General features: G+C 41.5%; 2 protein-coding genes across 9 annotated transcripts in view; one reads left to right on the top strand and one right to left on the bottom strand.

The window, feature by feature from the left end:
• CTNNB1 (catenin beta 1) overlaps positions 1 to 18,123 on the top strand; it is a 41,048-nt gene extending 22,925 nt beyond the window's left edge. Inside the window, exons 2-17 of one of the 4 annotated variants that reach the window (XM_009201111.4) lie at positions 1,425 to 1,485; positions 1,593 to 1,724; positions 1,932 to 2,159; positions 2,356 to 2,609; positions 2,735 to 2,973; positions 3,062 to 3,263; positions 4,609 to 4,753; positions 10,983 to 11,086; positions 11,171 to 11,509; positions 11,777 to 11,935; positions 13,369 to 13,488; positions 14,000 to 14,150; positions 14,239 to 14,360; positions 15,691 to 15,751; positions 16,810 to 17,030; positions 17,336 to 18,092. In XM_009201111.4, the coding sequence (XP_009199375.1) occupies positions 1,940 to 2,159; positions 2,356 to 2,609; positions 2,735 to 2,973; positions 3,062 to 3,263; positions 4,609 to 4,753; positions 10,983 to 11,086; positions 11,171 to 11,509; positions 11,777 to 11,935; positions 13,369 to 13,488; positions 14,000 to 14,150; positions 14,239 to 14,360; positions 15,691 to 15,751; positions 16,810 to 17,018 (2,325 nt within the window). In that variant the 5' untranslated portion in view covers positions 1,425 to 1,485; positions 1,593 to 1,724; positions 1,932 to 1,939 and the 3' untranslated portion in view covers positions 17,019 to 17,030; positions 17,336 to 18,092. Of the gene's footprint in view, positions 1 to 1,424; positions 1,486 to 1,592; positions 1,725 to 1,931; positions 2,160 to 2,355; positions 2,610 to 2,734; positions 2,974 to 3,061; positions 3,264 to 4,608; positions 4,754 to 10,982; positions 11,087 to 11,170; positions 11,510 to 11,776; positions 11,936 to 13,368; positions 13,489 to 13,999; positions 14,151 to 14,238; positions 14,361 to 15,690; positions 15,752 to 16,809 lie in introns of all 4 variants that reach the window. The other 3 variants (XM_009201109.4, XM_009201108.4, XM_003894619.5) reach the window with 3 other exon arrangements.
• ULK4 (unc-51 like kinase 4) overlaps positions 17,661 to 25,651 on the bottom strand; it is a 793,903-nt gene continuing 785,912 nt past the window's right edge. For 3 of the 5 annotated variants that reach the window (XM_017955554.2, XM_021933668.2, XM_021933664.2), the window contains one exon: positions 17,661 to 24,443. In XM_017955554.2, the coding sequence (XP_017811043.2) occupies positions 24,380 to 24,443 (64 nt within the window). In that variant the 3' untranslated portion in view covers positions 17,661 to 24,379. The remainder of the gene's footprint in view (positions 24,444 to 25,651) is intronic. The other 2 variants (XR_001899874.3, XM_021933694.2) reach the window with 1 other exon arrangement.

The raw sequence follows: 25,651 nt of genomic DNA, 5'->3' as shown, positions 1-25,651 counted from the left end.
AAGTTACTAGGTCAGCCCACACAGAGTTTACCCAGTAATATGCGTAAATGTTTTGCCTTTGCATCAACAACAAAGAAAAACAGTACTATAAAAAAGATGTTCCTGGAAGCCGGATGTATCAAAGCACTTCTTAAATAGCTATATAGTCTATAGACATGACCAGTTGGTTTCTGAGTCTGTTGACATTGACCAAAGGAGAAGCTCAGTGTAGAACATGTTTTGAGTCTCCTTTTGCAGAAATACGTTGGAGGCTGGAGTGGGGAACCAATTTTTCAGAAAGGTGGTGAAGTAGTTAAATAACCACTCTTTTAGAGACAGTCAAAAGGTAGAAACTAAGGCCAGGCATTGGCTCACATCTGAGATAGGAAAATCACTTGAACCTGGAAGGCGGAGGTTGCAGTGAGCTGAGAGTGCACCTCTGCACTCCAGCCTGGTTTGGCAATAGACCGAAACTCTTGTCTCAAAAAAAAGAACATAGTTCACACTTAAATATTTAATCCATATCTTTCCATACCCAATATGTTATTTATAGTTCCAGATGAACTTGTTTGGGACAGATTTTGTAATAAAGGAAATTTTGTTATTAGAAATACCTAGAGGCCATGAACTGTTCAAATTTGCAGGTAGTTCCCTGTGTGATGCAGTGTTTTTTTCTGAATATTGCACAATAAAGGCAAAATACAGACATAAATGAGATGCTAAGATTTGTATATGATATTAATTTTTAAAATATTGATCAAAATAATATGTATCCATATTGATATTTGTATTTATAATAAATCATTGCTATAAATTTGAACTTAGAAAAATTTTACTAATAAAGGTGCTTTTGTGTTGCAAACTTTCATTTGAAAAGTAATTTTTCTTTGTACTAAAAAATCTAAAATTCACTATTCTAGTCACCAAAATTTGCTCTATGAAAAATAATTTTTGATGGCACTGTATTATATCAGAAAACAACTAACTTGTTAATGAAAATGTGGAGTTTTTAAAATCCCACTGTACCTCTGTTATCCAAAGGGGATCTGTGAATTTTTCCGTGAAAGGTTAAAAACACGAGAGACCTTTTGGAATTCAGAGAGCAGCTGATTTTTGAATAGTGTTTTCCCCTCCCTGGCTTTTATTATCACAACTCTTTGCTTTCTCATCACCATCCTGATTATCTGTAATTTATATTTCTACTATTAATAAAAAGATGTATTTGGTAAGGAGGAGTTTCCACTGAAGTTCAGCAGTGATGGAGCTGTGGTTGAGGTGTCTGGAGGAGACCATGAGGTCTTGTGTTTCACTAAATAACCTGGTAAAAGAGGATATGGGGTTTTTTTTGTGGGTGTAATAGTGACATTTAACAGACATCCCAGTGACTTAGGAGTATTAATCAAGCTAAATTTAAATCCTAATGACTTTTGATTAACTTTTTTTAGGGTATTTGAAGTATACCATACAACTGTTTTGAAAATCCAGCGTGGACAATGGCTACTCAAGGTTTGTGTCATAAATCTTTAGCTACTGAATTGGGGCTCTGCTTCGTTGCCATTAAGCCAGTCTGGCTGAGATTCCCCTGCTTTCCTCTCTCCCTGCTTACTTGTCAGGCTACCTTTTGCTCCATTTTCTGCTCACTCCTCCTAATGGCTTGGTGAAATAGCAAACAAGCCACCAGCAGGAATCTAGTCTGGATGACTGCTTCTGGAGCCTGGATGCAGTACCATTCTTCCACTGATTCAGTGAGTAACTGTTAGGTGGTCCCCTAAGGGATTAGGTATTTCATCACTGAGCTAACCCTGGCTATCATTCTGCTTTTCTTGGCTGTCTTTCAGATTTGACTTTATTTCTAAAAATATTTCAATGGGTCATATCACAGATTCTTTTTTTTTTTTTAATTAAAGTAACATTTCCAATCTACTAATGCTAATACTGTTTCATATTTATAGCTGATTTGATGGAGTTGGACATGGCCATGGAACCAGACAGAAAAGCGGCTGTTAGTCACTGGCAGCAACAGTCTTACCTGGACTCTGGAATCCATTCTGGTGCCACTACCACAGCTCCTTCTCTGAGTGGTAAAGGCAATCCTGAGGAAGAGGATGTGGATACCTCCCAAGTCCTGTATGAGTGGGAACAGGGATTTTCTCAGTCCTTCACTCAAGAACAAGTAGCTGGTAAGAGTATTTTTCATTGCCTTACTGAAAGTCAGAATGCAGTTTTGAGAACTAAAAAGTTAGTGTATAATAGTTGAAATAAAATGTTGTGGTGAAGAAAAGGGAGTAATAGCAATGTCACTTTTACCATTTAGGATAGCAAATACTTAGGTAAATGCTGAACTGTGGATAGTGAGTGTTGATTAACCTTTTCCAGATATTGATGGACAGTATGCAATGACTCGAGCTCAGAGGGTACGAGCTGCTATGTTCCCCGAGACATTAGATGAGGGCATGCAGATCCCATCTACACAGTTTGATGCTGCTCATCCCACTAATGTCCAGCGTTTGGCTGAACCGTCACAGATGCTGAAACATGCAGTTGTAAACTTGATTAACTATCAAGATGATGCAGAACTTGCCACACGTGCAATCCCTGAACTGACAAAACTGCTAAATGATGAGGACCAGGTGAGCAATGACATGGCTAGCTTTTTAGTCTCCCTTGAAGTAAATGCTCAAGGGGAGTAGGTTCAGAATGTCTACCCACTACCAGGACTTGAAAACTAATGATGTTTCTGATTCTTGTATTATAGGTGGTGGTTAATAAGGCTGCAGTTATGGTCCATCAGCTTTCTAAAAAGGAAGCTTCCAGACACGCTATCATGCGCTCTCCTCAGATGGTGTCTGCTATTGTACGTACCATGCAGAATACAAATGATGTAGAAACAGCTCGTTGTACCGCTGGGACCTTGCATAATCTTTCCCATCATCGGGAGGGCTTGTTGGCCATCTTTAAGTCTGGAGGCATTCCTGCCCTGGTGAAAATGCTTGGGTAAGAAAACATTGTCAGAATGCTTGAAGCTAAAAAGTAGAAGAGTATAGTCACAATATTTCTGATGAGGCTTTTTTCTTCTTCCCAGTTCACCAGTGGATTCTGTGTTGTTTTATGCCATTACAACTCTCCACAACCTTTTATTACATCAAGAAGGAGCTAAAATGGCAGTGCGTTTAGCTGGCGGGCTACAGAAAATGGTTGCCTTGCTCAACAAAACAAACGTTAAATTCTTGGCTATTACGACAGACTGCCTTCAAATTTTAGCATATGGCAACCAAGAAAGCAAGGTAAGAGAATTCTTCTTTATGTGGTTTTCATGGAGCATCGGACACTTCCAGTGTCATGTCATTCCATGCAGTGTTCCTAACCTTTTTGGCACCAGGGATCAGTTTCGTGGAAAACAGTTTTTCCATGAATGGGTTGTGGGAATGGTTTCTGGATGACACTGTTCCACCTCAGATAGTCAGGCATTAGATTCTTATAGGGAGCGTGCAGCCTAGATCCCTCGCATGTGCAGTCCACACTAGGGTTTCCGCTCCTATGAGGCTCTCATGCTGCAGTTGATCTGACAGGAGGTAGAGCTCAAGCCAGGTAATGCTCGCTCACCTGCCACTTACCTCCTGCTGTGCAGCCCAGTTCATTTCTGTTCTTTTAAATTTTTGAGTTTCCATATGTAAAGCACTATGCGAAGTAATAGGGATATCATAGGCAAGCTTTTCTTCACACTTTTGTTCTTAGGTGGGATGTAGATGTTGGGAATAATAACCTACTATTTAATTCATGTAGTGGGAAGAAGTGGGGGCTATGAGAGCACATAACACAAGTGAAACAGACTCTTTTTGAGGGTTCAAGGAGGTACCTCTTGGAGGAAGTGATAGTTGAGTTCAGTGTTCAAGGATGAGAAGGGATTCACTAGGTGAAGGTTAGGTGAGAAACAGCATCTTTGAAACGAAGGAAGGAGATGGAAAGTTTTGGGAATTTAAGAAATACAGTAAAGAGGAAGAAAGGTTTGAGGTGAGGCTATTGAGACAGACTCAGCAGATGTCATAGGGCTTTGTACAGCATGTTTAAAAGCACAATGGGAAATTTCAGCAGAAGCATGAAATGATGAAATTTGTTTTTAGAAAATTGGGGCAGTGTTGAAAGGGAAGATACACAGGGAATGAAAGGACAAGAGTGAATGATCATTTTATGGTATCTCTTTTTAAGGTGGATGTAATTAGGAAAATTAAAGGGCCAAGTGATAAGGAGTTTTAAGTGCCAGTTCTGGTTCAAATTTTCAGTGAATCAGTTTTGATATAACTTTCATCTTAGGGCATTAATCTTGCCTACCAACATGGTTTCTAAATTTTTTTCTTCTGCTATGATCAGTATGGGAAGAAGGAAATTGGGCCAAAACTGATACATTCTTGGGAGGACTGGGATGTCTGAATTTGAGTGGAATGCTTTAAAAGGACAAGTTGGATAGGGCCCCAGTATGGGGGTCAGAGTGATGGGGTCCAGGAATACATTTAGGTCCAATGACAAGCTGGCTGAAATTCTTGTATAATAAAATATGTTGGTAATATGGCTCTTCTCAGACATGTGATCAAGATTCCATGACTAACAAGATATGTATATATATCTTTCTAGCTGATCATACTGGCTAGTGGTGGACCCCAAGCTTTAGTAAATATAATGAGGACCTATACTTATGAGAAACTACTGTGGACCACAAGCAGAGTGCTGAAGGTGCTATCCGTCTGCTCTAGTAATAAGCCAGCTATTGTAGAAGCTGGTAAGTATATGTATCTATTCTGAGTCTTGTGTACAGCATCTGCAGTTCTAATTAGATTACTTTTCTTAGGAAAAGGTGGTAGAACTTTAACGACTGAAAATAGATGGTCCTATTCAATTTGCAGCCAAGATTACATTCAAGTACCTGTCATCTGGATTGTAGCTAAATATTTAAGGCTAGTTTAGGTAGAGTTCTTATTATCCATCAATGATGGCATATATTTTGCTTAATAAAATTTGTTTGTAATTTCAGTTTTGAGTAAACCTAAGATTTGCTAACAGACCTGTGAATTTACAGGAGAAATGACAAATTCTAATACAGTACAGTTTTATGTAATAAAGTGATTGCTTTATTAGTAGATGCTCATGAACAGTTTTTTTGTTTTGTTTTAACTTTTAGGTACGGGGTAATGTGCAGGCTTGTTATATAGGTAAATTGCATGTCACAGGGGTTTGGTGTGCAGATTATTTTGTCACTCAGGCAGTAAGTATTGTACCCAATAGGTACTTTTTCAGTTCTTTACCTCCCACCCTTAAGTAAGCCCCAGTGTCTGTTGTTCCCTTCTTTATGCCCAGGGGTACTCAGTGTTTACCTCCCACTTATAAGTGAGAACATGTGGTATTTGGTCTTCTGTTCCTGTGTTAGTTTGCTTAGGATAATGGCCTCCAGCTCCATCCGTGTTGCTGTGGAAGACATCTTGGTCTTTTTTTTATGGCTGCATAGTATTCCATAGTATATATGTACCACATTTTCTTTATCCAGTCTACCATTGATGGGCATTTAGGTTAATTCCATATTTTTGCTATTGTGAATAATGCTGCAGTGAACATATGCGTGCATGTGTCTTTATGGTAGAAGATTTCTTTTTCTTTGGGCATATACCTAATAATAGGATAGCTGGGTTGAATGGTAATTGTATCTTGAGTTTTTTGAGAAATCACCAAATTGCTTTCCACAATGGCTGAACTAATTTACTTTCCCACTAGCAGGGTATAAGCATTCTCTTTTCTAAGCAACCTCACCAGCATCTGTCATTTTTTTACTTTTTATTAGTAGCCATTCTGACTGGTGTGAGACGGTATCTCATTGTGGTTTTGATTTGCATTTCTCTAATGATCAGTGATGTTGAGCTTTTCTTCATATGATTCTTGGCCACTTGTAGGTCTTCTTTTGAAAAGTGTTCATGTCCTTTGCCCACTTTTTAATGGAGTTGTTTGTTTTTTGCTTGTTAATTTAAGTTTATTGTAAAGTCTGGATATTAGACTTTTGTCAGATGCATAGTTTGCCAATACTTTCTCCCATTCTGTAGGTTGTCTGTTTACTCTGTTGATTTCTTTTGCTGTGCAGAAGCTCTTTATACTGTCCCATTTGTCAGTTTTTGTTTTTGTTGCAGTTTCTCTTGGCATCTTCGTCATGAAATCTTTGACAGGTCTTATGTCCCGAATGGTATTTCTTAGGTTATCTTGGCAGAGTTTTTACAGTTTTAAGTTTTATATTTAAGTCTTTAATCCATTTTGAGTTGATTTTTGTACATCATGTAAGGATGGGGTGCAGTTTCAATCTTGGATGTGGCTAGCGAGTTATCTCAGCACCATTTATTGAATAGGGAGTCATTTCCCCATTGCTTGTTTTTGTTGACCTCTTAGGTGTGCAGCCTTATTTCTGAGCTCACTATTCTGTTCTATTGGTCTGTGTGTCTGTTTTTATACCAGTACCATGCTGTGACTGTAACCTTGTATTAACAGTATAGCTTGAAGTTAGGTAAAGTGATTCCTCCAGTTTTGTTCTTATTGCCTAGGATTGCCTTGGCTATTCAGGCTCTTTTTTGGGTTCATGTGAATTTTTAAATAGTTTTTTTTTTTTTAAATTCTGTGAAGAATGCCATTGGTAGTTTGATAGGAATAGCACTGAATCTGTGAATTGCTTTGGGCAGTATGGCCATTTTAACAATATTGATTCTTCCTATCCATGAAATAGAATGTCTTTTCATTTGTTGGTGTCATCTCTGATTTCTTTGAGCAGAGTTTTGTAATTCTTATTGTAGAGATCTTTCACCTCCCTGGTTAGCTGTATTCCTAGGTATTTTATTCTTTTTGTGGCTTTTGTAAATGGGATTGCATTCTTGATTTGGCTTGTAGCTTGGATGTTGTTAGTGTATAGAAATGTTTCTGACTTCTGTACATTGATTTTTATATCCTGAAACTTTGCTGAAGTTTATTGGATCAAGGAGCTTTTGGGCAGAAATTATGGGGTTTTCTAGGTATAGAATCATATTGTTTGCAAACAGACTTCCTATTTGTATGCATTTTCTTTCTTTTGCCTGATTATGAACAGTGTTTTGCCCTGATATTCTGTATTCTCAGTGAATAGATATCATCTAAGTATGAGAAACAATTTTTTTCTATTCTGAGTATTTTTAAGGAGGCAATTTGTATGTGGTACTTTGTATCTTGTGTATGTTGGCAATTGGGGAAAAGAATAGATGGTTTGTACTAGGGCCTCTTGGAGTGTGTGTGTGTCATGAAAATACTCTTTAGCTACCTAGCATTTTTTCTCCTTTCAGTAACCCGCCTAAAAACATTTACCCAGAATTTCAAAGCAAGCTTCAAATCAGTATTGAAAGAGGGAGAAATATAAAGGCATTTAATGGAAGGAAATGTTGGGAGTAAAGTATAGGGCTGGCAACACTTATTTTTCCCACTTATTGAGAGTAATTTTACCTGGGATTTTATGAGAGAGAAAGACATTATGATTGCTCCAGGTAACTGCTGGCAGTGGAGCCATAGGCTTGGGGATAGACAAATGTGGCTGAGTTCATACAGAATGAGGGGATGTAAATTCTGTCAGCTGTTCCAGCAGTAACCTGTAATGTAGGCTAAAAATACAGATTTTGAGATTTATTTAGTCAGAATCCCTGGAGTATTAATTTTTATATCAAGATCTCATAGTGTTTATTTGAAGTGACAGGGAGGTCTGTAGATAGCTGGACTTGTATGGGACCGGAAGCCTAGGAATTTTTTCTTCCAGGTTATTCTTACATTCATTTGTTTATTCTGAACATAGCATCTAATGTATTTTAAGAAATGGAATAGGCATGTGTTATACATTGGGTAACACAACAGTGCTTGTTTTTATAGTCTTGTGAAGGTGACAGAAGTATTTAAAAATATGTGATCATAAATTAGAATGAGTGTTATGGGAGAAGTGAACAGCAAATAGTGATAAGAATTAATGGGGAGGGGAATTGTCTAATTAGATGAGAGGGAAAGGGTCTCCTTGAAAAGGGGATAAGTGGGACTGCAGGATGAGAAGGAACCTTTCTCTTGTCTGTATGAGAAGTGAGGGTTAAATGTTTTCCAGGTAGAGAAAAGGAACACCATGTGCTATGTCTTTAGAACCAGGGGTATCCAGTCTTTTGGCTCCCTTGGGCCACATTGGAAGAAGAGTAATTGTCTTGGACTACACACCAAATACACTAATGATAGCTGATGAGCTAAAACAAACAAACAAAAAATTGTAAAAGAATCTCATAATGTTTTAAGAAAGTGTACAAATTTGTGTTGGGCTACATTCAGAGCTGTCCTGGGCCATGTGGCCCATGGGCTGCAGGTTGGACAAGCTTGCCTTAGAAGGAAAGAGATTGTGGAGATCCAGGTGCTGAAGAGAAGGTCTGTGTAAACAGAACTTAGTAAGTAATGAGGTGGATGGCCTGGTTTGAGGTTGAGGTTAGGTAAGCAGAGCCATAACATGCAGGACTTTCTAGGTTCCTATAAGATGTTTACTACTCATGGAGTTTATTCATGCTTTATTCCAGCTTTGGAGCCATAGATACAGAATACTTCGGTCAGTTTGGAAGGCTAGGTGGGATCCAAATTCTAAACGGTTTCTCGGGGTTATACTAAAGTATTGTCTACTATCTTAAAAGGATGCCGAGACACTTTTGATGGTTGTTGATCAATAGCAAAGCATCACAGTGGTGTGTTTAAAATATTAATAATAGCATTGTGTAGATTAACAGTTTGAATGACCAGAAGGTAGAAGACCAGACTGCTGAGATGTTATAGGCTTTTAGGAATGAAATAGTTTGGTTTTAGAACTAAATAGCTAAGGGCAAATGTCTGAGATGTCTGAAAGAATCACAGAATGTAATAATATAGGAGCTAAGGTAGCAACCGAAAATGGTTTGTGGAGGGGACAGTATTGGTACCATGAAGATAAATGGAACCCTCAGAAGGCATCCTTAATTTTTGAACATAATAATTTAAGAAGCTGACTTAGGCCGGGCGTGGTGGCTCACGCCTGTAATCCCAGCACTTTGGGAGGCTGAGGCAGGTGGATCACCAGGTCAGCAGATCGAGGCATCCTGGCTAACACGGTGAAACCTTGTCTCTACTAAAAATACAAAAAATTAGCCATTTAGCCAGGCATGGTGGTGGGCGCCTGTAGTCCCAGCTACTGGGGAGGCTGAGGCAGGAGAAGAATGGCGTGAACCCGGGAGGCGGAGCTTGCAGTGAGCCAAGATCGCGCCACTGCACTCCAGCCTAAGCGACACCATCTCAAAAAAAAACACCAAAAAACGAAGCTGACTTAAAGTGACTAAAAGGTCAGTAGGTAGCTGGAAATGTAAGGTACTAGAGAATGCAAGAGAGGCAGGCTAGAGATTTGGACGTTTCCCTTTTAGTATATAGGGGTAAAGGCAGCAGGGAAGGGGAGATAGAGATGCCACAGAGTCATCTGCATGGGACTTTTTTTACCCTAGAACTGCTGAAACAGAATGTGTGTGTTTTAAAGTCTCTGTAGGCCATTCTGATGGACATCTGGGGTTAAAATCCATTCTCTTAGAGTTAATAGTTATGTAAAGGGAGGGAATGAAGTCTTAATGAGGGGAAAGAAGGTAGTCATTTCACAAATACTGGGCATCCTGAGTATAAATCTTATGCAGATCATTCTATTAGTAGCTGGAGCTACTATGAAAAAGAAACCCAATAGAGGTGATCTTTGTCTTGTAGGGAAAGTGGACTAACTTATACTATGAAGGAGAAGTGCAGGGTACCGTAAGAATTACAGCAAATAGACCTCATCTGAGGAAATAAAACAGACCTAAAAGATGAAGGAGACAAGGAAAAGTATCTCTTACTGCATTTAGAAGTGGTTTAAGTTGAAGATGGAGGGGTGAAGTTAATCTAGTATGTGGGCATTGGGTTTCCATTTATACTCCTTTGCCAGAGTAAATGTCCCCCATTTAAGGGTCCTAAAGGATGGAAGGTTGTGAACCTTGGAACACATGTATTGCAGTCAGTGAACTGTATAAAGTCCCTGGCAGTAAAGTGTTTTCATGCCGACTTTCTGGATTGTTCTTACCCCAGAAATTTACCTAGCTTCTTTAGGTCTTTAGTCAGATGTCAGCTTCACAGTGAGGTGACCTAATTACTTAAAATTGCAGCCCCACTCCATTGTTTTTCTCCATAGCCCTTTAATATCATCTGACCTACTGTATGGTTTTAGTTTATTGTATATTTGTTGTCTGCTTCTTCCAACTAGATCATAATTTCTGAGGGTAGGAACTTTTGAATATTTTTGCTCACTGGTCTATCTCCAGCTCAGAACAGGACCTGATAGTGAATAAATATTTTTGAAATGATTGGATGAAAAGAAATTAATAAGAATATTACCGCTGGGCGTGGTGGCTCTCACGCCTGTAATCTCAGCGCTTTGGGAGGCCAAGGCAGGCGGATCACAAGGTCAGGTGATCGAGACCATCCTGGCTAACGTGGTGAAACCCCGTCTCTACTAAAAAATATAAAAAAATTAGCCGGGCACCTGTAGTCCCAGTTGCTCGGGAGGCTGAGGCAGGAGAATGGCATGAACCCGGGAGGCAGAGGTTGCAGTGAGCTGAGATTGTGCCACTGCACTCCAGCCTGGGCGGCAGAGCGAGACTCTGTCTCAAAAAAAAATATATTACCTAAGGGGGATAGTGGAGATAACAAAGACTTCTTCGGCTTAGGAAAGGAACAGTAGCTATTTGACAGTTTGTCACTAGTGATGTGAACTGGCAAAACGAGGGAAACTGAGCAACATTCTAGAAAATGAGAGGAAAACAAATACTTAGGTGAAAGGAAGTAAACTCTGGAAATAAAGAAGGACACCTTCTAAGACTAGAAAATATATTTAGGATTGATAGGAACTTCTAGCTAATGACTAGGGTCTTACATCCTTTTTAATTTTCTAGGTGGAATGCAAGCTTTAGGACTTCACCTGACAGATCCAAGTCAACGTCTTGTTCAGAACTGTCTTTGGACTCTCAGGAATCTTTCAGATGCTGCAACTAAACAGGTAAATTCTGAGTAAATTGACGCCATGGGAATAGAGTCAAGATGAGTATGTGCTCGTACTGACCATTTGTTTTTATCTTCATAGGAAGGGATGGAAGGTCTCCTTGGGACTCTTGTTCAGCTTCTGGGTTCAGATGATATAAATGTGGTCACCTGTGCAGCTGGAATTCTTTCTAACCTCACTTGCAATAATTATAAGAACAAGATGATGGTCTGCCAAGTGGGTGGTATAGAGGCTCTTGTGCGTACTGTCCTTCGGGCTGGTGACAGGGAAGACATCACTGAGCCTGCCATCTGTGCTCTTCGTCATCTGACCAGCCGACACCAAGAAGCAGAGATGGCCCAGAATGCAGTTCGCCTTCACTATGGACTACCAGTTGTGGTTAAGCTTTTACACCCACCATCCCACTGGCCTCTGATAAAGGTAAATTGTCAAAGTAGAATTTACCTTTGTTGCAGAATTGAAAATGAAGCATCTCTAGCCGTTGGATGGCTAAGCATAGTGATCAATAAATAGGAATTGTATTCCTTAGTAAGTAGGAAGTATGGCTGCGATAGGGGTAGGATTCTGAAATGTTTGTGTAGTCAGAACTACTTTTAGTTGTTCCCAATAGATTTAGTGTGGTGGGAATTTTAGGCTAAGAAAATGATTGTGTTGAGTTGTATGCCAATTCTTCCTTCTGTTTTTCAGGCTACTGTTGGATTGATTCGAAATCTTGCCCTTTGTCCAGCAAATCATGCACCTTTGCGTGAGCAGGGTGCCATTCCACGACTAGTTCAGTTGCTTGTTCGTGCACATCAGGATACCCAGCGCCGTACGTCCATGGGTGGGACACAGCAGCAATTTGTGGTGGGTAAATTGTTATAGTGATACCTGGCTGTCTAAAAGGAATGCATAGATCCAAAGATCTGAACTTCTTTGGTCATTTGTTCTCCCCGTCCCTTTTCCTGAAGAGCTGATGACAAAATATGACTGCAGAGAAGATAAGGCATAGTGTGGCCCCAGTGATATTTCCTTGGACACGTCCTTCACATGGTCAGTCTTACAAAGGTTGGGTTAGGCATTTCATGCAGTGTTCTCATTTAATTTACACAAAGGCCCACTTAGGAAGAGGTGGAGTCATAATTTGAGACCAAATCTGTGTAATTTCAGAGCTTCTTACCCTTGCCTCATCATGAATTTTGACAATAAATAATTAGCAGTCCATTTTATTATCTTTTCTGTGAGTTAAACTTTTTTCATGGACCTAAGAATATAGTATAGACATACTTCAAAAATAAGTAGTAGCTTTTCTGTACTCTTAACCACAATAGTCTCAACCTGAAGCTTTGATACAAAGTTTGAGTCTTAAAAGTAGCTTCATTAAAAGTATAGTCTGAAGATATTTCTGATTTCTCAGACTTTAAGACCTTATTTAATTAGGTTAGTTTAGAAAACAAAGATGGAGCCTACCAGAACAGATTTTAGGAATCTCATTTTGCTGGTTGCTTTGTGTATGTACTCATACTGGGGCTTTGGCTTGCTTCATTTATTACTGTTGGTATTGGCCCATCTCCATGAGGTGACTTAATAGAATGTTGAGGGAATCTTTTATTTTAAATCTCTTTTCTAGGAAAAAAGGAGTTTTTGTGTCCTTGCAAGAATCAAATTATTTATAAAAGCTGCTAAATGTAGCAGAATCATAACCCCTTTTAAAACTCAAATCCAGAAACAGGAGAAACAGATGGTACTTACATATTGCAAAAGCTAACTTCTCCTATACATGAGACTGTCAGCTGAATAGTCTTGGAAGAGTGAGGAGTGGATTTTTCTGCTGGCAACTCAGTCAGTTTTAGCAGTTGGTGCTAAAACTTGGCAAAGTTTTCACCAAATACATGGAAGATGTACAAAAATAGAGGGGGCATGTAAAGGAAAAACGTTGACATAGTCTGAGCATTACTTTCTCATCTTCTCTTTTTATATACCTTTTACTCAGAATGATTGGTACCCTTACTGTAGGAAAGTTGTCTTCGGGATTCAGTGCTATGTGGAAGCTCTGTTGCACTGTGTATGGGGAAGGGGTGCTGCCTTGAATTAGTGCTGCCAGGAGGCCTCTTTTCAGTGACATTCAAGTTAATGGAATCCTCCTTCATTCCCAAACTAATTGCAAGTTATGGGGAACTTCGGGTATATAATGTAAATAATTATAGTCTAATAATTATTCCTCAGAATGCAAAGCCTTTCAAGTTCAGAAACTTTACAGAGGAGAATGCCCTATTTGTTAACCATGTTTCTTTTGGCAGGAGGGGGTCCGCATGGAAGAAATAGTTGAAGGTTGTACTGGAGCCCTTCACATCCTAGCTCGGGATGTTCACAACCGAATTGTAATCAGAGGACTAAATACCATTCCATTGTTTGTGCAGGTATGTTGCTTTTAAGTGTTCTAGGTTTTATGTCCCTAAAATTTCCAGATTGTAATGACTAATAAAATTTCAGAAAATTAGGGACCATAATAGGAGCACCAATATTTAATTTTATGAAAATTCCCTTCATTTTTTTGGTCAGTAGGAGAAATATTGAGACTCGAGAAGAGGGAGGAGATTTCACATTTCACTTTTACGGGTGCCTAGTTTTAGAGGGGAGAGCTGACCTGGGCTGCCAGAGGCGGGACACAGGCCCCTAACCAATTCTGGATTTTCCAAATCTTAGATCAGTTAGAGTTGCCTCTGAAGAAAGGGTTTATAGCTAAAAAGTATTCTGGAAATCCAATGCTCTAGGGTATTAAACACCCTAGGACATAAAATTCAGAGAATATTATTTACTACAGTGTGAATGCCTCTTGCACTCTGAATTCGGAATGTTTGCACCACAGTGGGGGGCTTGTCATGTTTTAGCTTTAGATTTAATTAGGTTTTGTTTGTGTTTTCTCCCTAGCTGCTTTATTCTCCCATTGAAAACATCCAAAGAGTAGCTGCAGGGGTCCTCTGTGAACTTGCTCAGGACAAGGAAGCTGCAGAAGCGATTGAAGCTGAGGGAGCCACAGCTCCTCTGACAGAGTTACTTCACTCTAGGAATGAAGGTGTGGGTAAGTAAAAAGGAACCAAAGCCTTTAGCAGATGTGTACATTGAAGTCTCAGTTTTTCCTCAAGGGCCTTTTTTTCCTTGTCTCTTAGCGACGTATGCAGCTGCTGTTTTGTTCCGAATGTCTGAGGACAAGCCACAAGATTACAAGAAACGGCTTTCAGTTGAGCTGACCAGCTCTCTTTTCAGAACGGAGCCAATGGCTTGGAATGAGGTAGGGAAATGTGAGCAGTTATTTATCTGGTAGTTTCCTAGAGCGGATAAGGCAGCTTGTTCTTTCCTCTCAAAACACTTAGTATACATTCATTTGCATTGATGTTTCCCTGGCTTGAGTATTTCTTCTTTATGCTGTCCAGCAACTGCCCTAAGGAAGAACTATAACACAAACTTTAAAGCGCCTGTTCAGAATCATTACAAATAAGTTGTGCTATTTAAAATTATAATTCGTAAGGGAGAAAGATGAAAAATGTTACCAGATTAAAGATGATTTTTCAAAAGGATGTAAGGAAAGAGGCAGTGTTAAACACTGTTAGAGGACAGTTTGTCAGTAGTTTTTACTAAACTTTAATAAAACTTTTCTATTTGACTTTCTGCTATGAATTTGTCTTCAGTATTTGTCCTCAGTACAGGTGTCCTTTGAAACATTGTTTCTAATAAAACTAGAACCACCCTGGAAGTTTATTTTAGCCACTCTGTAGTGATCACTGATGGTACACAGTCATAACGGTGGATTATATTTGTTGAGTGAATGGAAAGAGAGATTATTAGGTTTAAAACGATGCAGCTCTTGAGGCCAGGAGTTCAAGATCAGCCTGGGCAACATAGTGAAACCCCATCTCTACAAAAAAATTTAAAAATTAGCTGGGCATGGGGATGGATGCCTATAGTCCTAGCTACTGGGGAGGCTGGGACAGGAGGATTGCTTGAACCCAGGAGTTTTAACAGACTGCACTCAGCAACAGAGCCAGACTCCAAGTCAAAAAAATAAATAAATAAAGGAGAGCAAATTACCAGTGAGTGGTGTGTTACTTGGGTTTTTAATAGGCATCTTATTAACATGTTCCAACTTGAGCCCTTAACTTTCTCCACCTACCCCCTTCCACAAACCTGTTTTGACTGTCTTCTCTGTCTTGATGTCAGCTTTGTCTGTCCAGCTGCTCAGGCTAAAACTTTTCTTTCATACAACACATCCTGTCAGCAGCTCCTGTTTGGGGGTAGGCATTTTGCCTGTTTTTTTTTTTTTTTTTTAACTGCTATATCTAGCACGTAGAACAGTGCCTGGCAGCACATAGTTGGTGCTTAATATGTATTTGTTGAAAGATCAAGTCAGTGAGTATTTTTAATGTGAGGTGCAAAGAGAAAAAAAATGTATCTTTGAGGGGTGGAGTTTTGAAGAACTTCCATTTTCTAAGTATTTGTGTAATGTTGGAGTTACTTGTTTCCTTTGTAATCTGAAAGTATGCTTTAAAAAAATTAGTGTACTTTTAAGTTGAGAATTTTCATTTTGCTTTTTATTCTTTCTTGCCTTGTGCCTGTTTATCTAGACTGCGGATCTTGGACTTGATATTGGTGCCCAGGGAGAACCCCTTGGATATCGCCAGGATGGTATGCGTCTCATATTTCTCGATTAACTCCAGATCAAGCTAAAGTTCTAAAACTTGATCAGAAGAGCTGGTTTGCTCATCTGGGAAACTAGTGTTGGCAGAAAAGTAATGGCTTCGATTAAAAGCAGTTCTTAAATTCCAGTCAGCAACAGTATCTTGAACGGAGCACAGGGAATTCAGAGCCACACAATGAATAGCAGTAGGATTACACCACCAACAAATACATGCTACTACTAGGCCTCTGCAGTGTAGGATGTTACAGTTTACCTGGCTTTTTATTCTCTTTTTGGCCAGAGGACTCATAATACCTTTTGTCTACAAGCTACCCAAGGAAGACAGGAAAACTCCTGTCTCTAGGCTCAGATCTGGGGTGGGTTTTTACATAGTTGCATTATCAGGGTTTTCTTGAAAAGCTAATTCACATCTGGGTAATGAACATAGAGGATGGAGTAGACCAGTAACAATTATAACTGTCTTACATTTATAACCTCATCTGCTTCTACCTAATTATGAAACCACTAAAGCGCAGATTCTTACTGTGACAAATAACATGTCAACCCTAAGATAAAATATGTTGAGGTTTCATTGAAATAGTGCCTTAACTTTCCTTAGTACTTTTGTTGGTGTCACTTGGACTTTTTGTCAAGATAGATTACACCTGCCAGACCTCATTATTGTCTTAATCCTCCTTCCCATGAGTTCTCATTGCCTAGGTGGTCACACAGTAGATTCCTGCTTCTCCTCTTTGGGAACCCCAAGTCTCTGACAGGGGTAAATGCAGTGTGTTCAGGGTTAGACTAACGATGTGACTAGGCCCTGCTGGTGTGCCTCTCTGATGGAAACAGACGTTATTTGTGTAGTCTCATGGGTGGTCTGGCACTGAGTAATTACTTGGCTAAAGAAAGCTAGAAGTTGAAGAGGCTAGAAAGCATTGTTTTCTGACAAGTTTGCTGCTGAACTTTGGATGCCCTAACCTCAGTGTTAACGTCTATGTCTGTTTCTCTCCTCTCTCTTTTGCCTTCCTTCTTGCCTATTTTGTTGATACCCTGACTCTTCTAGATCCTAGCTATCGTTCTTTTCACTCTGGTGGATATGGCCAGGATGCCTTGGGTATGGACCCCATGATGGAACATGAGATGGGTGGCCACCACCCTGGTGCTGACTATCCAGTTGATGGGCTGCCAGATCTGGGGCATGCCCAGGACCTCATGGATGGGCTGCCTCCAGGTGATAGCAATCAGCTGGCCTGGTTTGATACTGACCTGTAAATCATCCTTTAGGTAAGAAGTTTTAAAAAGCCAGTTTGGGTAAAATACTTTTACTCTGCCTACAGAACTTCAGAAAGACTTGGTTGGTAGGGTGGGAGTGATTTAGGCTATTTGTAAATCTGCCACAAAAACAGGTATATACTTTGAAAGGAGATGTCTTGGAACATCGGAATGTTCTCAGATTTCTGGTTGTTATGTGATCATGTGTGGAAGTTATTAACTTTAATGTTTTTTGCCACAGCTTTTGCAACTTAATACTCAAATGAGTAACATTTGCTGTTTTAAACATTAATAGCAGCCTTTCTCTCTTTATACAGCTGTATTGTCTGAACTTGCATTGTGATTGGCCTGTAGAGTTGCTGAGAGGGCTCGAGGGGTGGGCTGGTATCTCAGAAAGTGCCTGACACACTAACCAAGCTGAGTTTCCTATGGGAACAATTGAAGTAAACTTTTTGTTCTGGTCCTTTTTGGTCGAGGAGTAACAATACAAATGGATTTTGGGAGTGACTCAAGAAGTGAAGAATGCACACGAATGGATCACAAGATGGAATTTATCAAACCCTAGCCTTGCTTGTTAAATTTTTTTTTTTTTTAAATATCTGTAATGGTACTGACTTTGCTTGCTTTGAAGTAGCTCTTTAATTTTTTTTTTTTTTTTTTTTTTTTTTTTGCAGTAACTGTTAGTTTAAGTCTCTCGTAGTGTTAAGTTATAGTGAATACTGCTACAGCAATTTCTAATTTTTAAGAATTGAGTAATGGTGTAGAACACTAATTCATAATCACTCTAATAATTGTAATCTGAATAAAGTGTAACATTGTGTAGCCTTTTTGTATAAAATAGACAAATAGAAAATGGTCCAATTAGTTTCCTTTTTAATATGCTTAAAATAAGCAGGTGGATCTATTTCATGTTTTTGATCAAAAACTTTATTTGGGATATGTATGGGTAGGGTAAATCAGTAAGAGGTGTTATTTGGAACCTTGTTTTGGACAGTTTACCAGTTGCCTTTTATCCCAAAGTTGTTGTAACCTGCTGTGATACAATGCTTCAAGAGAAAATGCGGTTATAAAAAATGGTTCAGAATTAAACTTTTAATTCATTCGATTGTGTCACTCTTTTTTTTCTTGTCATTAAATGGTGAGGGTGGTAAGTTTATCCAACTCAACTTTATACTGAGGAAGATACATAGTGAAGTAATTTGTTATAGCGATAGAGAGGCCCTTACTTCTCTAGATGCAATTTGCCAAGTTTCTTCAGCATTTGGCCCTGGGTTACATTGCACCCCCAAAAACGTGTTTCAGCCTTGCACATTGTGATTAGTTCTGGGCTTTTGTGGGAGAAAGCCATGCACACTGTCTATCTCTCTCTACCCCAATCTCCCAGATGGTTTGATTCCATTAAGGTAATGAAATATTAACTACCTGGATTTGGATTTGAATCACCTTCACACAAGTGTGACTCATTGGGAGAGGGGAATTCCTTCAACTCTACTTTGAACTAATAATTAAATAGGTTTAAGTGTTGATGTTTATCTGAACATAATCAGAACCAGAATGAGCGTTCCACACTATCTGCCTGCCAGATGATCCTATCATCCTGGTGGTAGGTCTTACAAGCTTAGTTCATCTCTTCAGGTAGACCTGTTAAGACTTGTTTTGGTCTTCTTATAAAAAGTGAAAGTGTTTTGTCTTTACGGAGAGCTGTTTCTGATTTACTGTTTTTATTTTGATAGTGACTATTACGAGAAAAACATACATTCAGTTCTTTTTCATGAAAAATCTGCTTCATGTGGGGAGGCCTTTTTGTGAATGCCCTTGCTTTGCAAAAATAAATTCTTCATTGTGGTCTAAAATGTAATTAGGGTTTGAAAAGAAACATTCACATAGCTGATGAGGTGGTAGGTCTCAGGTTCTGTCTCATGTGTGATAAACCAAACCAGCCAGTATTTCAAGAAGCCTAGGGCTATTGGTAGGTTAACACTGTGAAGATCTTCAGTGAATTCAGCTTTCAACACAAAGAGCCACCGCAGGGTGTTTCATTTACAGAACTTTTTAAAACCAGAAAACGTTTTCAGAGCTTTGCTAATTCATTGTATTTTTGAAGTTTAAAAACTTAATGTGAGAGTTAATCCAGTTCAGCAAGGTGGTTCTGGAAATACCAAGGGTGAATAATAGCCAAGACGCTTAGGAAAAATAGGAGTATTTGCTCTAGCAGCTGTCAAGGCCTAACTAATATAAAGCTAAAGTTAGTTAACCCTGTTACGGGAATAGGGATAGAATAACAGGCATTTGAAGACTCTTCAGAGACAGCGTTGGAGATCAGTGTGGGAGGAGAGGGACTTTTTCATAAAGGTGTGAAACAGCCATTGGAATAAAAAATATAGAAAAACATCCATGACCCAACAAAATATCAAGATTTTAAATAAAGGCAGTATTACTGATTGTTTCTTTTGCCTCAAGCGTCAGTAAGGCTTCGTGGGCCACAATGTTGACAGTCTATCCTGGATGCCCATGTGTCCAACAATCTCTGTTCACACAAGAGACACTGGAGTGAAAAACTACAGCTTCGGTGATGTGGGTATCAGTATAGTATGCATATATTTCACATAATACTGAACAAAAGTCACAGATGCATGCTTTAGAACTCCATTGATCTTCATTGATTCAAAAAAGGGACAAGCTATTTTAAGGAAAATATCCGCGGATGGAGCAACGAGATGATGAGTTGACTAGAAATCAGAATAATGGTTACCTGGAGAGGGAGGTGCACGGGATGCTGGCAAGGTGCCTAACCTTTCCTGTAAATGGTGGTGAAGAAAGTGAGGTCAAGTTTTCAATACGAGAAATAGTGGTGGGGAGGAAAAGGCCTAAATGAAATGCTGCCCACTTGCATTTTTGGGTACAGGAGGTGAAAATGACAAAGTGAACATGGCCGTTGAGAATAGGAGGGCTTTCCAGTGTAAGTGTTCTTTTTTCAGTTGTGCTGTAGTTAGTGAGACAGCCTTGAGAGTTAAGACATTTGATCCCATTGCAGCAACCACCATTGAACCAAAAGAAGGAAGCTTTTCTATGTTGGGGCAGATCTTACAGACATGAAGCTTTGAAATCTGATGATCTGAATCCTTAATAATGAAAGATCTTAAGATAAATACACTCTAACTCTTGGTTGCTATAATAAAAAGAAAGATGTGAATTGTGCTGTTTTGTTTATAAAGCAAAGAATGCTAAATTGATCTGCAGTTCTATTAAGTGAGAACCTGCCTTGCCTTGAGCAGATCACCCACCGAAGTGAAATTATGATATCACGGCCTCCTGTGTGGAATTTTGTATAGTATCCATTCCACCACTTGAGACTCCAGTAAACGTAGAAGGAAGTGACAAGTTTCAGAGTTCAGGTTGTGGGGGAAGGTCATAACAGGTATAGGGGTATGCAGGAAGGCAAAGGAGAAACTCCACCCCTATGTATTTCCAAGGTAGGTTTGGGCATGAATGGGGAAAGGTCCGTGTGTCCATAAATGTTATTTCCATGTTAGGTACGACTGAGAGCCACTCTGTGACAAAGCAGTTCTACTCAGAATTCATTGCAAGGAATTCATTGCAGCGCCATCAGAGATAGCAACCCAAATAGCTATCAAAAGGGAACCTAACTAGTTAAGCAAATTTCGATGCATCTATTTGGTGGACCACTGCAGTCAAAAGGGGGAAAAAACGGCACATAAAGCTGTGTTTTGGTATAAAATGGTCTTCAAAATACATTATTAGGAGAAAAAGCAAGGAGCAGAGTTGACAGCTGCTCACGTATGGGTAAAAAGGTGGGTGCAGAATCTGTGAAGACATGCATAGACCATCCCTGGATGCACACAAAGACCCTGGTGACAATGGGCACCTTGTAGGAGGAGATAGGGAGAGGACTAACATAGTCCTCTGTGAGGGAGAGACTCTGCTGTCTATCTTTTGGGTGTGTTCACCAGGCTTCATTGGTGCCAGGCTTCTGGATTGGATATTACCATTCAAATGTAATCATTAAAACAATGCATTTGTCCACCGCCTCAACATCAAGCCTCTGATGGGAGAGGCCAGAGGCTGGACTTTAAGGGCCAGTTTAAAGCTCCTCATTCTAGGCCCAGCTTCTTGCTCCCACACACCACTTCTCAACCGCACTGAAGCCTGAGGCCAAGACTGCCTAGCTTTGCCTAGTCTCCCCCAACCCCACTCCAGACAGCTCTCCCAGGAGGCCAAGCCTCTTGTAGCTTTCTTGTAGCCATACCACTTGCTACCGTAGCCCCTGTATGTATAAGATTATATTCCACATTGCATTTTTCTGTTGCCAGGGGAAAGAAAAAGGGCATCTTGCTTCAGGTGGAGACAGGAGAGACCTGGTGAGGGAGATTCCTCTCCCATCACCTTGTACAAGAGCCTTAGCTACCAGAGCCCCCATTTTCTCAACTATAACACAGGGATGATGGCTGCCCTGTGTTCACAGAACCGACCTGAGAACCTCATTAGCTAACAGGAGAAACTTGAAAAGATAAACTGCAAAGAACCATAAGAGTAAATTCTGTTGCTGCATTCCACTGACTCAGGTGCCACGAGTGATTATCAGCACCTTTCTAGGCACCTGTGACCACAGTTATCCCAAACGGTGCTTCACAGAGGGACAGCTTAATGGGGATGCACACTCGGCTGTAAGTTCAGGCAAGGTCTTGGAACTTTGGGCCTGCTGTTAGTGGAGGGGGAGGAATAGTCCTGTGTGCAGCCACTCACCTGAGCCGCCTCTGTGCCCTATTGCTTGTCACCTCCTTTGCCTCTCACCTCTGTGACTTCAGTGACACCATTCATCCCTGAAGACAGCCAGTGGATTGTAGCTAAATGGCAAATAGCTGACGCTTGGGGATGGAGGGAAGGAGAGGGCTAGGAGGGGTGGGCCCCTTGCCACTGCCAGAATCCTAAGAGCTGAGGGGCCAGCTCTGCTCTCAGAATGGAGCCACTTAGGCATGCCAAATACTAAGGTACAGGCCTGGGGAGAGCAGGGAAGGGTTACTACTACAAGCTGCCCTCTGCCCAACCAGGCTGCTCATATCCCCTACCTCTGAAGTCAAAGGGACCTAGGCTGCTGCTTTCCATAGGCACCTTTCTTCCAGGACACAGCCTCACCAGGGTACAAGGCTTGGCATGGACTAACTTTAGTGACCCGGCACGTTTGGCAGGGCAGTGAGCTCTGCTTGGGACCATCATCTCCTTGTCCTTGCTGATCCAGATAAGCTTTTCCCCAGATAGGCAACACTGGGGCCCAGGGCCAGGAGTGGTCCACTGAACAAAATGGCTCTGGAATAGTAAGAGTTTCCTCTTCTCTGTTAAACAGCAAAGGCTCCTCCTTGCTCAAGTGAAAAGGGGAAAGAAGGAAGAAGAATCTTCCATTGCTCTGAAATACCTTGAGAGGACTCCAGACCCAGAACCCCACGGGCGTTCCCCCACCTAAGAACTAAAGGGAGATGGCAAAGAAAACAAACCTGAGCCTGTTCCTGTATCCAGCAGGCAAAGCCACTGGAGCTGAGAACCAAGCCTCTGGCTGCTCCATCAAGTACTCCCCACTCACTCCCAGAAATGCAGGCAAAACCAGCCAGGCCAGGGCCACATGGGCACACACAGCTGGAGATGAGCACACCACCCAGGAGGACTTAAATAGTGAAGCCTCCCCACCATGGGCAATAAGTAGGCTATGTGAGGTCAAATGAAGCTGCCTGTTCCTGGGTCATGCTCTTAGAGGGCACACTCTCATATCCCAATTAGTCACAGCCCAAGCTTTGTGCACCCCATTAGGGGATGAACACAGGGTATGGAGTCAGAGTCCTGGGTTCAGCCAAGCTGTGGGGCCTTGGGCAAGTGAAAACGGCTCCTCTGAGTCTGTCTTCTCATCAATGAAATGAAACTAAGGCGGCTTGCTTTGCAGGTTGCGGTGGGGATTACATAAGGTAATTGACATTCCCTTTGATGCAGTTGTGCAGAGAACTGTTTTCATTGTAAAGCAGTGAAACCATATCTGAACTATAACACAGGGATGATGTCTGCCCTGTGTTCACAGAACTGACCCAAGAACCTCATTAAGTAATGAGGTGCTGATGAGGATGCTTCTAGCTGGGCTGCAATGAAATGCTTTACAATGAAAACAACAGTTCTGTGCACAAGTGCATCAAAGGTAATGTCAAATGGAAACTGTCAAACTACCCAGATTACTGTGTCAGAGGGGCTGTTGATGACAGCATGACCAGCTTCCTGAGATGCAGTAGATGGGGCCAACTGTGGGCCAACATGGCCACTGCCTGGGACAGAATCCATCTGGGCAGTGTTAGAAGGCAAATCCCCTAAGCAGCAGCACCAGAGCACTGGAGCTGGGAAAAGGCTTGGCAGCCACTGATTCAGTGTAGCCTTTTCATTTTGCAGATGGGGAAAATGAGGCCCCAGAAAGGCCAAGGTATTACCTCAACTTACCCATCTGGTCGGAGCTGCCCAGGGCCCACCCCTACCTACCCAGTCCAGATTCAGAAGTAAGCCTGCCCAGTACAGCAGTCCCAACATACTTCCACAGTATCCACCAAATGTTGCCATGGGCTTGACTGACTCTTACATAGGAGGTTCTAAGGTATACGTGAGAGGGAACATGAGGCAGATATGGGATCAAGTGGCAGAAGTTGAGGGAAATGATTCGACCCTGATGCCATCATCCCATCTAGATGGGAAAACCTTCAAGGAAGCCAGTGTTCTTGAGCATTTTGCATTCCTTTAGGCAAACTTTTCACTATCTGTGCTGGTCAGTGAGTCTTACCTAGTCCTCCCCAGGATTCTTGGAATCAGTTTGCTCCTGAAATGAACAAAAGCCAGGCATGTAAAAGGGGAGAAGACAAGAGGCTCAGAGATTAGCTTCCAAAGGCTTGCTCTGGAGCTGTGGCTGGGAGAGCATTCCTGCCTGGTCCGCCCTTCCGCTCTTCCCTGAGGAGAGGAGAGATGCTCACAGATGCTGGCAGGCTGAGGACTGTGCTTTGCATCCACTGCTTTACTACCACAGGCAGTGCTAACCTTAGCCCACCTGGCCCACACACAGAGGGAAAGGACATTCCAGAGAACAGCTAACAACCCTGGGCTTCCCAGATGCATTCCACAGGAACCGAGGAAGTCCATTCTGAGTCAGTTTTCTAGGCCCTGGGTTTAGTGAGCACTTGGGCCACCAGGTTCTGCGTTCAGGTGACTTTATTAGGTCCAAATACAGCTGTGAGGGGATGTGGCAAAGATGTCTGGGAGCTGACCTCGCTTGTGCATCCAAGGGCTGGGGTCACAGGGTGGGCTTGTGCGAAGCACTTTCTTGCCTAGTGTCCAACAGCTTGGAGGATTTCCAGGGCCAAGGGAGCCACCATGCTGTCAGCAAATGAACTGTAAGAAAAACCAAAGTAGGTACACTTAATAGGCATCTTTAAGGTAAAATGCAAGGGGCCAATCTCTTTTGTACCCGAGTATCTGATGGACCAGCTGCAGCATCCTCTTGGAAAGAGCTATTTCTGAGCTCCCAGCCCCAGCCACCAGTCACTATCTGAGCCACCTCTGCCAGAAACACTGCCACTGAGCTGTAGGCAGCCAGACTCTACCAGGCCTGAGGCCCTCAGTGGGCCTGCCCGGCTCCTGCCTGGAGCTGACTCATGTGTCCCAGACCCACTCCACACACTGACCCTCCCTGCTCCATTGCCCTTTCCAGCCAATCAGCCAGGAGCTTTCTTACTCTTAGAGGTGTGAATGTGCAATTAAGAGCTTAAAATGGGAACTTTGTTACTGGAGCAAATTGTTTGAGACACATGTAAACCTATGTTTAACAACTGTTAGCAAAGAAAAGACTGAAACCAGTGACCCTTGAAGTGTAAAATTAGCTCGTGGCACACTCTTGACTGCACAGAAATAGAGCTGGTACCAAATAAATGGGTGGGGGCGCTGCATGAAAGATGTGGGTGGCAGTGGGATGGGGCTGTGACTAGGAGACCGTGCCATGCATTCCTGCTCTGTGCATCAAAGCCCCTGTGTGACAGAAGGAATGCGTTTGAACTTGGCCCGCCCCTGGCTGAGTCTAGGCTAGACTGGTGGGGCCATGCTGCCCACCCGCACACAGCAGGCCCAGTGAGGCTGGAAAGCACAGAAACGACTGGCAGAGCAGCATCGGAACTGAGAATGCCATCCACTCGTTCTTAGTTGACAAGAAAACCCTTTCTGGTTAGGCCATCTGAACAAAGTCCAAACGAGAACTGTGCAGGAGCAACTTCCCTGCCCAACACAAGATCTGTCTGGTGTAGACGTTTGAGATGCTGGAGTACTGGGTGTGGGTACAGGACAGACCACCAGCCTCATGGACCACTGAACCTTGTTTTGACACATTTGGTCCAAATTTGGGTCCAGCATGAGGATGTGCTATTTTTGGCTAAAAGGCAGTTGTAGGTCCCTACTATGAGGAGTCCCATAGCGCAGGTGCCTAGAGCGAAGGGGCTCTCCAGAGCTGTCTGTTAAACTCCACTCCTCTGTGGCTTTCTCTGTGCCCTCAGCATAAATCTGTGTAGCTGGCTTCATAACGGCACTTTGCACAAGGTCAGGATCCGATG

Source organism: Papio anubis, chromosome 2 (genome assembly GCF_008728515.1).
Source record: "Papio anubis isolate 15944 chromosome 2, Panubis1.0, whole genome shotgun sequence".
NCBI classification, from domain to species: domain Eukaryota; kingdom Metazoa; phylum Chordata; class Mammalia; order Primates; family Cercopithecidae; genus Papio; species Papio anubis.
The sequence above is the reverse complement of the archived record's forward strand: the minus strand, read 5'-3'. Positions and strand labels throughout refer to the sequence as shown.